The sequence below is a fragment of the Ursus americanus genome, chromosome 15 (assembly GCF_024610735.1).
Source record: "Ursus americanus isolate L20-20 chromosome 15, mUrsAme1.1.p, whole genome shotgun sequence".
In the NCBI taxonomy this organism is placed as follows: domain Eukaryota; kingdom Metazoa; phylum Chordata; class Mammalia; order Carnivora; family Ursidae; genus Ursus; species Ursus americanus.
Genome location: NC_142141.1, coordinates 37,761,676 through 37,777,149, shown reverse-complemented (window position 1 = coordinate 37,777,149; position 15,474 = coordinate 37,761,676). Strand labels below are relative to the sequence as shown.

Below are 15,474 nucleotides of genomic sequence, written 5' to 3'. Positions count from 1 at the left end.
TTCAGCTCAGGTCATGATCTCAGGGTCTTGGTATCCAGCCCTGCATCAGACTTCCTTCTCAGTGGGGAGTCTGCTTCTCTATCCCTCTACCTCTGCCGCTCCCCCTGCTTGTGTTCTCTCACTCTCTCAAATAAATAAAATCTTTAAAAAAAAAATTTAAGCAAACTACATCTAAAATTACAATAAAAGAGAAAATACATCTTGACCAAGTGGTATTGTTCCCACAATACAATGTTAATTTAACATTTGAAAATCAATTAGTGACTCTCATCCTTTTGACAGAATCAGAAAAAAAATTATATATTCATACCAATACATGTAGTGAAAACGTGAAATGACACTTCAGCAAGTTAAAAATCATGCTCTTCAAAAGACACTGGTAAAAGTGAAAAAATAAGTCATGAACTGGTAAAGAATATTTGCAGAACTTGCATCTGATAAAATACTTATATCCTAAATATATATATCAAGAACTCTGAAGACTCTATAATAAGAAAACAAATGACCCAATTTAAAAATGGGCAAAATTTGGGAAACGCTTCATCCGTGAAGATAATATGGTTGACAAATAACCACATGAAAAAATGCTTAGCATCATTAATAATAAAGGAAATGCATACAAAAACTACCATGAAATACAACTAAACACCCACAGAACGATGGCTAAAAGTAAAAAGACGAACCATACCAAGTATTGACAAGGATGTGGTGTGCATAGAACCTGCAGTAACTTCTGGTGAGAATGAAGAATGTTACAGTGTCTTGAGAAACACTGTGACCGTTTCTTAAAAACTTAAACATATACCAAAACTATGGTTCGGCCACTGTACGCCTACCACTCAATTCAGAGAAAAGATAGTACATATTCATACAAAAACTTGTACATAAATCTTCACAGCAGGTTTGTTCAGAGTAGCTCAAAACAGGAGACAACCCAAATGCCCATCAACACGCAACTAAATAAACACACTGATAATCCATACATAGAACACTATTCAGCAATAAAAGGGAATGAACTATGCATACACACGCTATAAAGGAAACCCAAAATATTTTTGGCTGATGGACCCCTGGGACGCTCAGGCAGTTAAGTGTCTGCCTTTGGCTCAGGTCATCATCTCAGCATCCTGGGATGGAGCCCCACATCTGGCTCCCTGCTCAGCAAGAGTCTACTTCTCCCTCTCTCCCTCTTCCTCAGTCCCTCCTCCACCTTGTGCTCTCTCTCTGTCATATATGAGCTCTTTCTCTCTCTCTAAAATGAATAAAAACTTTAAAGAAAAATAAATTTTAAAAATTAAAAGATATATATTTTTTTTGCTGAGCATAATGAACCAAAATAACGGTACAAAATTGTGATCCCATTTATCTAAAGTCTACGTGATGTACTCTAACACACGGTGACATATTAAGGATTGACTTGCAATGGGAATAGAAAGGTGGGAGGGCCTGGAGGGGAGACTGCAAAAGGACATTAGAAATTTTCTGGTGGAGGAACAAATATATGTTATCTTGATTATGTTGATGGTTTCACAGGTGTATACAGACATGTATATAATGTATATCTCAGCATATGTATATGTCCAAATATATCAACTTGTATATTTTAAATATATGCAGTTTATTATATGCCAATATTACTTAAACACAATGGTTTAAATAATGACAATAAGGAACTTCAGTCTGTGGCCATAAGAAGGTGACAGGACCGTATTAAATTTTTACTTTAGGGGCGCCTGGGTGGCACAGCGGTTAAAGCGTCTGCCTTCGGCTCAGGGCGTGATCCCGGCATTACGGGATCGAGCCCCACGTCAGGCTCCTCCACTATGAGCCTGCTTCTTCCTCTCCCACTCCCCCTGCTTGTGTTCCCTCTCTCGCTGGCTGTCTCTATCTCTGTCAAATAAATAAAAATAAAATCTTTAAAAAAAAAATAAATAAAATAAATTTTTACTTTAAACAACTAAATAAAACCAGGCCAAACATATGTTAAAATGGTTTTTAGACATGGCACCCCAGGTAGCGCACAACATTCATGGACGGCTGGAGAAAACTTCCAAGATACAGCTCAAGGAGGAGGACCCAGATGTGGCCTGGGCATCTCCCTGAGGGGAGCACTGCAGATCTGGGGGAGGACACGGCAGCTAGAATTCACAGGGCAGAATACCGGAATTCCACTAGAAAGCTGTAGGGAGGGAAAGCTCTGGGGTTGGGGTCTTCCTGAGAACAGTCAATGCAAACACGGGAGGCACCATAAAGAATAAACAGAACAAAACCCGGAGGTTATACAGAGCCTCTTCTCAAGCCACTACTCAGCCTTGGCAGTTGAAGATCTAAAGGAAAGCTCCAAATCAGCTAGCTAAAGGTGATTTTGATCTAACTCCTGTAACCTTCTCTCAATAGGTTCTAAAATGCAGAGGGAAAGGTGGTTGTAATTTATTAAACTCTATAAACTCCAGTAGTAAGATTTGACCTGGGGGCACCTGGGTGGCTCAGTTAGTTAAGCGTCCAACTGTTGGTGTCAGCTCAGGTCATGATTTCAGGTTCCTGAGATGAAGCCTGGCATCAGCTCCATGCTCAGCAGAGTCAGTTTGGGATTCTCCCCCTCCCCCTCTGCATATCCCCTTCACTGGCGCTCTCGCTCTCTCTCAAATAAATAAATAATTAAAAAAAAAAAAAGGAGAGAAAGAAAGAAATCGACCTCACCCTGATAACAGCAGACTAAGATACTAAGATACTCACCCAGGGTAAATGTGAGCACTACTTGATAGGTTATCTGAGGAGCCCATGAGTCCCCTGAATTCCAACATAGGGCTTTCTTACATTAGCTGCTGCTCTGCTCTCCTACCTCCATACCCAACAAAAGCAGAACTAACTAGCTGAAAGGGGTAGAACTGTCTAGTCCCCATAATGTACCTCCAGGCAGAACTTCACTTGAGTGTTTGTAGGCAAGCCTCTGAGAATCAATGATGTAACTGCACAGACCCGCAAAACAAAGAAGACCTGTCACCTGGGGAATGTCTGCCTGGTAGACAGAGAGGTACAGCAAGCTCTCTTAGGAAAAGGAAAATGCAGACAATTAAATCTTCTGTAGGGTGGCATCTTATCCTTGTGATTTCAGTTACTGATTGAAATAATCCTATGACTCAGTATTAGAAACTGAGGTTACTTCAATATTTCTGAAGTCATTTGTTCATTAAAGTTGTAAATAAAAACCCTATAGGGAAGTTATCAAAGCAGGTAGTTAATACAGTTTCAAAAGTTTCAATATTGAGTGTTGAATCAGGTCAACAAAAATAATCCAATCACATGTTGCCTTATTTGCAGACCTCTACCAAAGTCTACTGCTGAAGAGAAAAATAAATAATCCATTTCAAAACCTCAGAAATTCCCAGTGAATGGTAAATATTGCAAGAAACTCTGGACTATTAAAACTTGGAACCAAGAACAAAACTAAGGGAATCCATGGGTCCTCTGAATGGTTTGTAGTTTTGAGTGTGGGTATGTGTGTTAAAGAAGTAGAGGGTCTAAAGCTTTCAGCAGTACCTCAATCGCTGGGACCCACCAAAATGAAAGGATCATGGACTACAACACCACGGTTGGCAGTCAAGGCAAATACACAGACTGACAAGGCAGATACAAAGGGGTGTCTACAGAAAGGAGATGCAGTGAACAATACAGAACCTGATCTAGAGGGTGATTAAACAGCAACAGGGCCTGAAGTTCATCTTCAGAATTTCATAACTGCTCAGACTTGTTTTTCATCAGAAATGATTAGTTTTGGATTTTTTTAAATTGAAATTTTAGCAATTCTGAATGAGACTCCCAGAGCTTGAATTTCCAGATCCACCCATGAAATGATTAACCCGCTGTGTGGAGTTAAATGAATCTTTTGAGCTCTCTGGGCCTCTGGGCCTCTGGGCCCTTGTCTGACCTGACAAGATTGATGAGCTTCATCTTAGCTACACATTTTTTGGATTTTTTAAAATTAAAATTCATTAGCCGATATACAATACATCGTTCGTTTTTGATGTAATGGTCAATGATTCAGTAGTTGCATATCACACCTCACACCACTCAGAATGGCTAAAATTAACAAGATTGGGAACAACAAATGTTGGCAAAGATGCAGAGAAAGGCGAACCTCTTACACTGTTGGTGGGATGCAAGCTGGTGCAGCCGCTCTGGAAAACAGTATGGGTGTTCCTCAAGAAGTTAAACACAGAACCACCCTATGACTCAGCAATTGCACTACTGGTTATTTACCCCAAGGACTCAAGAACTTCTGACATCACTCTGCACAAGTCATGGGCAGCCAGGGACGCCTCAAGAATATAGCATCATCTCATTGATAGATCTGATCCTAGGACATGGTTAAAAAGCTTTCTTAAAGTTCAGGTCTCATAACAGAAGTAGAAAGTAACCTATAAAACAGGAAGAGCAGCTCTCCTTACATAACAGAAACTATAAATATGGCTGAACACTTTCGTTCAACACAATTAAAGGCACATCATAGAGTAGTAGTTATCAAAATGATCAAAATGATACACGAAGCTTTGCTTAAATGAAGTGACACCTAGCTGAGGGGGTAAAACATGGAGTTATGGCACGTGGAGGCAGGTCTACAGATCTTAATATGATAGCCAGCAGGTAACATAAACACACACGCACACATTTCTCCCCTTCACTCAAAATAGAGAGATTCAAACGGAATTTGTGCTAAGCAGTGCTATACAGAAGACATTGTCTCTCTGGGATAGAATTCAATGATTACAAACAAACAAACAAAAGCCCCACACACCTGGGATTAAAAATTCTTCTCCATAAAGAAGCATAGTGACATTATGACCATGATCTTGAAGAATCTGAGATACCCGGTCCAGCAGTAGATAATGGCTTCCACCTAGGAAAAATACGAAATTTCATTTTGTAAAGATGAGAACAGAGGGTCTGAAATTGATGTGGTGGATAGAGAAATCCAAGGTAAGAGGGCAGAGAGTTGACTCTGAGCAGAGGAAGATGAGTTTCTTCAGTTCCCCTGTCTCACTTTGGGTAAGCAGCAGCCAAGACACTTACACAGTGTCTGCCCAAATCTTAACCTGTGGAAGTCCTCCATCAAGATTTCCTTTTGTGACTCATGGTCTCCATGTCAGTGTGACAAGCTTCTCTTCTTAGGCCTTAGGAGTTCCTGATCCTAGGTACATACTGATTTTAGCCAGCCCTTATGGGGACACAGTGGAAATTAGTCACAGTACTGCGTATGCGAGTGGGAAGCATTCCTATTGACAATTGGTCAGAGCTCTTTATGGAGTCCTTCCTTTAGGAAATTCATGTTAGAGTCAGACCCAGAAAATGGAAACGTGAATATCAGTCCAGGAAATAGCTATTGGAGCAGAAGGAGGTAGACCCACCACTTAGAATCAAAATCCTTGAGATTGAAAAATATTTGGTAGGATGTTTCCAGTTGGAGCTTGAAAATTGCTGAACATCAAATTAAGGCATTCAGGATAACTGTAGGCACTTGGGTAGAACTGCAGGATCCTGCACATGACAGACTGGGATATCTTCATCCTATGATTCCTGAGATTCTAAGGAAAAAGAAGCTCGATCCTCTGTGAGGTATAGGTTCCATCAGTGCAATGACTCTGTAAGACCATAAGCCATCATAGAGATTTTTGTTGAATCTATGGGTCTCAGCAGCAGAGAAAGTCAGAATAGGAGGAAAGCAATAGAATTTGCCCACGTGGGAAGTGAGGATTATTTGTAAGATGAAGATCTCCCGATGATTGGGTCTGCAAAAGTGCTTCACTGTCCTTCAAATCCTTCCAGCAGCAAGGGCAAAAGGGAGAGGGGTTCTCAAGAACTTGATTGTCTCGGGGCCCCCTCCTCTGCCCTGTCAGTCCTCCAGGTGTCCTATTAATGAAAGATTTTCGGTCTGTGCTGCCTCCCCCAGGAGTCCCTGTCCTTGGCCTCCAAGAGCCCAAAACTGACCTCAAATTCCACTTTCTACTGGCATCTACTCCGCATCCCCAGATTTTTAGGGTGTGCCTCTGAAAGTATCCTCCTTCATTGGAGTAAATGGCTTAAGGTCTCCAGGTCGGCACTGGATCTAAACACTGGCGCCAGCCATGCACAATGGGAAGCACCTCCAGAGCAGATAAAATGAGAGGAAAGCACACCGCTGATTTCTCCACAACTAACTTCCCTACCCCCAGCAGTAGGGACCCCACTCTGCCACTCCAGGCCTGCTCCCTTTTCTCCCTCCTCTAACCCGTTACCCAAGCCTTATAAGGAGAACCACATAGAATGACCCTCTGACCCATGGGTGTGTGCCTGAGCACAGCAGCAGGTGCCTGGGATTCACCTGACTCTAATTCCCCTGACAAACACTCACCCAGTGAGGAGGCAGTCAGAATTTTGGTGGCCTCTGAGAGCAGGAACCCAGGCAGAAGGAAGCCTGCTAGCAACAACATTCCCTTCCCCGCCATCTAGCTCCAGTACCAGCTGTGTCACCCAGCCCTGTGCCCAGAGCCCTGTGCCCTGCACAGTGACCTGTGGGCTCTGGGGACACGTGCTGCACTGGCAGCCAAGGAAATGGGCTGGCAGGAAGCTGGGGAAGAGGAGAGGGGTGGATCCCGCCTGTTTTCTCTTGGGTTTGTCACTTCTGGCCCTTCGGCTCCTCCTCCCAGAGTGTTTGCTCTACTGGTCAATCTGTCCTCACCCTCCCTAACTTGGAGCAGTGGGAAGGAGGAGTTAGTGAGCTCTCCTTAACCCCTCTCTGTCCCTGATAACACCACTCTCTCCATAGAGAAGATTCTCTGAACCAGGAATGGTAGGAACCTTAGGAAGTCACTTCCAAGATAGTTCCACCTCCAGGTGACCCAGTTCTATCTCCATTTTAAGAAACTTCTTATGAATTTTCCACCTCCTAACTGCTCTGTTGACCTCATTGTGACATCCTCATGCCCCATTTCCCCAGGTACCTGCTTAAAATCTTTGCTAGTATTCCAATCTCAAGATCCCAAGAGCTGATTTCCAAAGAAAAATTACCTACACTTATTGCTCAGAGAGATTCTTTGGAAAGTAACCTACTGTTGACAAGTGTCAGTGTCCACTAAGTGTTAAGCCCTGCTGGAGGGCCAGTTCTTGACCTGAAACACTGAACCTCTAAAGGTCAGTCTATCATTTGAATGGCCATGACAAAATGGGACTGGATGGTAGGCACCAAGAAGGTCTAGTCTTATGTTTGAACTTATTAGAAAGGTTGTAAAACTGTCCCAACATAATTCCACTTTTCCCTTATACTATAGGATTGCATGCACGTGCATTCACAATTATCATCTGTTCAGGTATTCTTGTCTTCCCAACGAAAAAATTAATCTGCATTAGGAAGGCACCATTTAATATTTATCTAATCACAGTACTTTATCTACAAACCTTATTCCAATCCCTCCAATTATCCGATTAATATCCTATGACTTGATATGAATTTGCTGGTGCAGGAACCAATCCAGGATCACACATTGCATCTATTCATCTCCTTTAGTGAGGATTGGTTCTCAGCCCTTCTTTGTCTTTCATGTCATTGATATTTTAAAGAGTACAAGCTGCTTATTTTGTATGATGGATCTCAAGTTGGGCTTGCCTGATGTTTTCCCATCAGACTTCAGGTTACTAGGGAGTTTGGTGGGAATACTACAAAGGTGGTGTTGATTCCATCTCAGTGAATCACAATGGGAAGCACATGATGTCAGATGGTCCTGTTATTAGAGATGATAACTCTTTCCCTTGTTTAAGGTGGTGTTCACCAAGATTCTCTGCTGTAAAGTTGCTATTTTTTACCCTACAATTAGGAAGTAAAGAGTGGGGAGACACTCTGAAGCTGTGTAAACATTTTGTTCCTACCAAATTTTACTCACTCATTTTATCATCTTTCATATTTCTTACCTAAACCAATCATTACTATTATGGTGGCCACGTAATGATTTTAACTGCATTTTTCTTTCTTTTTTTCATGTAGCACGGTATTGTTAAAAACAAATCTATCTAGTTTTGCCCCATCTATCTAGTTATCAGCCTATCCACCCATCCACCCATCCATCAACTTATTTACCTTTCATCTATCTGTACCAGTTTATCATTATTTATTCATCGATTTATATTTATTCAGTGGTCTATCATCGCCTACTCTCATCATGGATTGGATTACACCTGCTTAACCTCAACCATGTGGAACTTTTTCTTTATTTCTTGCACACAATTTCCAGACTCCTCTTGTTCTTTCTTGTCTGTCTTAACTTCTTCCATTTCTCAAGAAAACCTTTTAATAAAGAATAGTATTTAGAAACCTGAATATGGTTGGCAGAAGTATTCATTGCTAACGAAACTCCGCTGTTTATAATCACTTTCCAGTGGACAGATTTATTAAATATAGATATGGATATAAATATTACATATGTACATTGCCATGTTTGTATTTGTTTGTGAAAAATTGTGAATTCATACTGATACCTTCCACTCCAATACACCACCCCAGAGGTAATTTTAAGCCTCTCCATTTCCACATTAGTAATTCCCCTTCTAAGATTAAGAAATCTCCTTTCAACATCTTCGGTATATTTACTCATTTGCTCAATCATGCTATGCACTAAAAAAAGGTCACCATATACTCATCCACCAACTGTGAACATCAGCCCTACCCAACAGACTACTCAAAAAATAGTCTTCTCAACAATAGGCTTATTGCAGTTCTTTTTTTCTTTAGATTGACAAGACAGATTTTCAAACTACTATGTTCAAAATGCAACTGTGTTCACTCATTGTTTTTTGGTACAGTGCACTTATGTCACACATTTGAAAACATTTTTAGGGGCACCTAGGTGACTTAGTTGGTTAAGAGTCTGCCTTCAGGGGCGCCTGGGTGGCACAGCGGTTAAGCGTCTGCCTTCAGCTCAGGGAGTGATCCCGGCGTTATGGGATCGGGCCCCACATCAGGCTCCTCCGCTATGAGCCTGCTTCTTCCTCTCCCACTCCCCCTGCTTGTGTTCCCTCTCTCGCTGGCTGTCTCTATCTCTGTTGAATAAATAAATAAAATCTTAAAAAAAAAAAAAAGAGTCTGCCTTCAGCTCAGGTCATTATCTCAGCATCCTGTGATCAAGCAAGCATCAGGCTTCCTGCTCAGCAGGGAGTCTGCTTCTCTCTCTCTCTCTCTCTCTCTCTCCCTTTGCCCCTCCCCACCACTCATTCTCTCTGTCTCAAATAAATAAAATGTTTAAAAATAAAAAAAGAAACCTTTTGAATTCTCTTCTTTCTGTTTGTATTCCATTTTAGAGTTTTCTTCTCCATTATTTAAATTTTTTTATGTTAAATACTAACATGCTTTGGAAAACCAAACTATATAAACACAGAAATCCATAGACCTGCATTTGTTTCCCTGACCTTCATGATACTCAAAAATAGCCTTATAGATACTCTATCACATTATTCTGTTTTTTCCTTCCTCTGTTTTTTTATTGCAAAGGAAAACAGATTTATATTTTTACTCTCTCCCCCTGTTCTCTTGCCTTAAAAATAAAAGTTAGCTTACTATATTTATCTTTAGACCAGAGTCTTTCTGAGTAAGATAATTGGTTGACACTTAAACAACCATCTTTGATTAGGATGTGATAAACCAAACAACAGACGATTGATGGGGGGGGAATCACATCCACTGAGCATTTAGCGCAGCTCGGCACACAAGGAACCAATACGTGGCCATGGCTTGTGCTAATGTAGAAACAGATAAGCAGAAGAATCACTACATAATGAAGGGAAAGATATTTGACAGATTGAACTCCATTTCAGCATCTTAAAATATACCTCCAAATACATGTATTTTATGTGTAGTTCCTTCCAGCGTGTCATCTTTCATGCCCATGAAAGAGCAACACATTAAATATTTTGCCTGTGTTTATCATTTCTCAAATGTGTTGTTTTAGGTTATAATTATGGAAAGACTTCAGGTCGCACTCACAAAATAAACTTGCATTAAGTTGAACATGAACCCTTACTCTGTTTACCAGTAGTTCTCTGATTCTCCAGGAAGTAACTCCTATTGTTATACACACATATCTCCTCCCTCATCAAAACTGTACTAGTTCTACTATTTTTGAAATTATTGGGACGCCTGGGTGGCTCAGTTGGTTGAGCTTCAGACTTCTGGTTTTGGCTCAGGTCATAATCTCAGGGGCCTGGGCTGGAGCCAGTGCCAGGCTTCCCACTCAGATGGAAATCTTCTTGTGGATTCTCTGTCTCCCCTCTGCCTCTGCCCCTCTCCCCATTCATGAATGCACTCTCTCTCATTCTCTCTGGAATAAATAAATCTTTTTTTAAAAAGAAAAAAATTATTAAAATGTATTTTATTTCCAATTATATTCAAATGCAGCAATAAATCATGACTACTACATTTTTAAGGATGCAAAGAAAGACACTGAGAAACACATCTCACATATAAAGATTTTCAAATCAATTTTAAAGTATAATTTGTATACAACAAACTGCATCCATTAAACTGCATCCATTAAATGGATATAATACAATCCATTAATCCATTAAATGGATATAATACAAATGTTACTCCATTCACCTATTGATGGGCATATAGTTGTTTTTTTTTTTTTTAGTCGGTGTTATTATAAAGAAAGCTCTTATGAACATTCGTGTACAGATTTCCATGTGGACATAGGCTTTCATTAACTTGAGTAAATACCTCGAAGTGGAATAGCTGGGTCATGTGGCAAGTGTGTGCTGAACCAAGAAACTGCAGGGCAATTTTCCTGCGTGAGTGAACCATTTTCATGCCCAAACTCAGCAATGGAATGGGTGTGAGTCCAGGTAGCTCTGTCTTCTTGCTAACTATTCATATGATCAGTCTTTTAAATTTTAGTCATCCTAGTAGATGTGCCATGATACTAGGTTTTCTTTTGTGGTTTTATTTTGCATTTCTCTAATGATTAATCTGTTAAGTAATTTTTCAAGTGATTATTGGCCATTTGCATATCTTCTTTTGTGAAGTGTCTGTTCAACATTTTTCATCCATTTTTGTGCTGGGTGTAAGATTTGTTTAGATATTCTAGATACAAGTTTTTTGAGAAATGTGTTGCAATATTTTCTCCTAGTTGATGGTTTAATTTTTGTCTTCTCGTGTATACCTTTAGAAGATTGAAAGTTTTTCCTTTTGATAAGATCCAATTTATCCAATGTCTTTCTCTATGATTTGAGCTTGTATGATCTGAATAGTAAATCTCTGCAACAATAAGATTACAATGACTTTCCTTTAGAATGTTCGTAGCTTCAATGTTCACATTTAGGTCAATGATATACTGTGAGTTAAGCTCTGTGTATGGTACGCAATAATGGTCAATATCTTTTGGTGTATGTCATTAAGTAAAAATCAAAGACCGTTCTAGCACAATTTGCTGAAGAGATTTTTCTTTTCTCACTGACTGGTCTTTCACCTTCTTCATAAATCAACTGAACATGTCTGTGTGGATCTATTTCAGAGTTTTCAAGATACACTTGGAGTGGTAGCAGAAATAAATTGCAGAGGGCTTGTATTCCAGGCAATGAGGGCCAACAAAGGATCTGAACCAGTGAATGATGAGATCAGATGTCCATACTATCAAGGCCATGCTGACGGTCTGCCCCATGGAGAAGGTTTTGATGGAACAAGGCAGCAGGCATCATCCTGGCTCACTGGCTGCCTCCAATCAGATTCCCCGGATGGGAACGTAGAACAAGAATCAGCAGGCACAGAGTTGGCCTCACTGAGTTACAAGTGTTCAGAGAGGATGACATGGTGAGAGCAGGAATGAGACTCATCAGCTGGAAGCTATCCCTTTGTTGGTTATGAGGGGGGAAAAAAATCTCAGCTATTCATTCTAATGACAACACAGAGAACACTTCAGGTCTGCCTCCCAAGGAACTATTGCCAGAGACCATCTTCAGAGATCTCATAAGAACTGCAGAAATAAAACCTCAATTACACACACACACACACACACACACACACACACACACACACACATACACACTGTACTCATGTAGTATGCTTGTGGCTGTAGGTGACATTGTAAACATGAGAACTCACAGAACTCAGTAGACACCTGGCACCAGCCCTGCATCCTACCCAGAAAATCCTATCTTGACATGAGCAAGAGTGGCCCCTTTCCACTTCTTCAGGCAGTATTTGTAGTGGCTGCTTCATCCTCCATTTGCATTATTTCAAGATGTGGTCATAATCCCAGATTAAGCAATCAAAAACCAGGGTGTCTAGGGCCGCCCACTGTATCTACCATTTTCATCACCATGTTTTAAAACACAAGATACCATACATTTGAAACTTCTAAGGAGACACGGAATTCCACGTGAAAATGAAAATTAAATGTGAAGACACAATCATGGGAAGGTAAAACATATTATACAAGGAAACTGCCTGAGAATGAGCCTGGTGTCTAGTAGAGGAGATAGAACAGTCAAAAAAATCTAATTAATTTTAGAAAGAGGAGGGAGCTACAGACAATAGGATGGAGCCACCACACTGGTGAGCCCTTATAAATAAACAAAGCAAACAAACAAAAACCCTGGTGGTTAAGGCATACTTCTGAGGTAAGTCACTAGGAACTGAATATAATTCCTAACGGTTCACCACATACAGGGATACCCTCTGCCACAACTGGGGGGCAGATAGGTGTTTCCTAAATCAACAAAGCCCTGGGAACTGCTGTAGACACTGGACCATGAGGCCTCAAAACTCATGCAGAGGCCCGGGTTCTGCACGTGAGGTCTCCATGACTAGATTTTGAAGACTGGAGATCTTGAGACAAGAACTGTGAAAAGTGAAAACCAGAGCAACACATGTGACCCAAAGGCAGGCTGCAGGCCTACCCTGCAAAGGAAATGCTCTTCACAGGAGGAGACAGCACTGTGACCACAGAGGGAGTCCTGGGGGACCATGCCTGCCTAACTGCAGGACAGAGACCAGGCTTCCTGTGCTTGCAGGTGAAGTGAAAAAGAGATACAGGAGAAGGCCCAAAATAGAAGAATTGGCCAGTATCTTCTATCATTCCATAAAAAAGTGAGGTTGGAGAAAGGGAAGAGAGAATGAGAAGTGTCTAGGCACCCAAGATGCAATAAGCAGGGCCTTGTGTCTAGCAACGGGGAGTGGGGAGGAAGGTGGACCTGTCTGCTGAACGTCTGGGTCTCAGTAAGGCATCCATTCACGAGGGGCAAATCAGGAAACCACGATTTAATTCACAGATGCAGAACGTAGAACCAGGGTGGCCTGGAGCTTGCTGAGTTGGGAGTGGGGGAAGGGATATGAGGAATTACTGTTTGATCAGCAGGGTGTTTGAGTTTGGGAGGATGAAAACGGTTCTGGAATTGGTGGCAGTGATGTTTGCAGGATAACGTCAATGTGCTCAATGCCACTGACTTCACTAAATGGTTAAAATGGTAAATTTCATGTAATATATATTTTAACACAATTTTAAAGAAGAATCCCAAGAGTGCTTCACAAGAATTCTTAAACACAGGCAGAAAATAGTGAAAAGCAATTTTGCAAGTGCCAATATGGGGAAGACACCACGGGTGTCCTATGCTGGGGAAATCTTTCTACATCCAGTGGCTCCCCGAATACCTTTCATGGATGCACCTCCATCAGGCCTTCTTCAGCTTCCTGGCCCCACACACCCATCTGGCCACCATGCCCAGCAGCTTCCCACAGAGCCACAGGGTGCCCAGGGTGACCACCAGCAGGAACAAGACGACGTCCAGCAGGTACTGCTCATGCCACGGCTGCTGCAGGGCACGGGGCTTGAGGTGTGCCGCACCCCCTGTCTGGAGGATGTGGTCGATCCAGCCCACCAGCCTCTGGGCAGGAGTCAGGGGGTGGGAGCGCCTGATGATGCTGGCAGCCACGGCTGCTGACTTGTACCTGTTGGCAGAGGCAGAGGTGGGCGTTACTCATGTGGTCTTAGGAGTCTTAGAGACCTTGCATCACACACACGCACACACACACACACTTTCATCCATATGCACCAAAGACTCAGTTTCAAGGAAAAGTCGTTGGCCTGGCCTTGTCATAGTCCAGCTGGATCCCATTGAAAAGTTCAACCTGGTTTCTCCATGCAAAGATCCATGCCTCATGCTAAAAGTGCTAAATTATAAAAAAGGGACTAAATGTAAGGATGAGTCTCTACCCAAGGAGCTTATGGAAGGCTAAAGGACAGAGTATATATGAATATATGTGATATAACATACACCCAAATCAGGGTAAATGACCTTGAGACCCTAATAAGATATTCAGTTCATCATGATAACCACATGCTTGTGCTGGATGGGAATTAACCTAAGACAACATGGACCCTTTTACTAATTCACTTAACAGAAATCCATCCCAAATTATTTTCTGGTAGGCCCTGTGCTAGGCCTTGGCAACACAAGGAAAAACAAGAGACACTAGGCTGTCCAGGGGAGTTAACTCTCTACTTTCTAGTATGAGGGACACACAACGAATTAAAACAGAAAGAAATGGGGTAGTGACTGATCCTGAGAAGTGTTAAGAGAGAAAAATGAGTTATGATTAAAAGCTGTGGGAGACTATCAGACCAAGACTGCCTGCCTCTCTGAGAAGAAGACATTGAAGATGAGTTCGATGGTCGTGAAGGAGCCAGCCCTGTGAAGAGAAGGGCAGTATGTTCTACAACTGACAAAGGGCTTGAGGCAGGAAACAGTGTGGCATATTGGGGGACAGGAAGGCTACATCCTGCGTCACTGTAATTCTACTATAACCACTCCCAAAATATAAGACCTCTCAGAGACCCTGTGTAAATAATTCGGGGTGGTCACAACCCTTGTAGAAGAAGTTGTTCTCAACATCTAACCTGAATTGCCTAGTCTTGTTCTCAGACAGGTCAGGTGTTAGCATCACACACATAAAATTCCATGTCTGGAAGTTTCAGCTTTTATAACAAAAAAGAGCCATACAGTGCACTTTGTGTCTGATGTTTTGTTTCAGCCAAAGTGACCACAAGCCCAGAGAGCTCCATACCTCTTGTCTTCTATGACTTCCTTCATCTTCAGAGCCAATGTCTCTGCCTTCATCTGCTTTAGCTGGATAGAGACACCAAACTTTTTGGTTTCCACTCGGATTAGATTTTCAACCTGTTCCAAAAACACAGGTGTCCCTACCATGGGTACACCATGTTGGATGGCTTCCATTATGCTATTCAATCCACCATGGGTGACAAAGAGACGAATGCGTGGGTGAGCTGTTGAAAATCAGGAACAGAGCAGAGTATTTCAGGGTGAAAATTTTCAGAACACCAGGTAAAGTTCCAAGGACAGAAAAAATTACAAAGAGATCTCAAATTATTTTGTTAACTTGTATTTATTGATTTAGCTTAGGGTACACTCAATGGTATGTATTCCAAGATATAAAAT

At 41.5% G+C, this 15,474-nt stretch overlaps 2 protein-coding genes across 4 annotated transcripts in view; both read right to left on the bottom strand.

The window, feature by feature from the left end:
* LOC123785480 (UDP-glycosyltransferase 3A2-like) overlaps positions 1-13,738 on the bottom strand; it is a 32,608-nt gene extending 18,870 nt beyond the window's left edge. Inside the window, exons 1-2 of one of the 3 annotated variants that reach the window (XM_045787263.2) lie at positions 13,670-13,738; positions 4,796-4,897 (exon numbers count right to left, since the gene is read on the bottom strand). In XM_045787263.2, coding sequence (XP_045643219.2) covers positions 4,796-4,897; positions 13,670-13,676 — 109 coding nt within the window. In that variant the 5' untranslated portion in view covers positions 13,677-13,738. Of the gene's footprint in view, positions 1-4,795; positions 4,898-6,388; positions 10,540-13,669 lie in introns of those variants that run through there. The other 2 variants (XM_045787265.2, XM_045787264.2) reach the window with 2 other exon arrangements.
* The window catches only part of LOC123785479 (UDP-glycosyltransferase 3A1-like), a 29,534-nt gene continuing 24,696 nt past the window's right edge, over positions 10,637-15,474 (bottom strand). The window contains 3 exon segments of the mRNA XM_045787261.2: positions 10,637-11,278; positions 13,670-13,966; positions 15,083-15,302. Coding sequence (XP_045643217.2) covers positions 13,690-13,966; positions 15,083-15,302 — 497 coding nt within the window. The 3' untranslated portion in view covers positions 10,637-11,278; positions 13,670-13,689.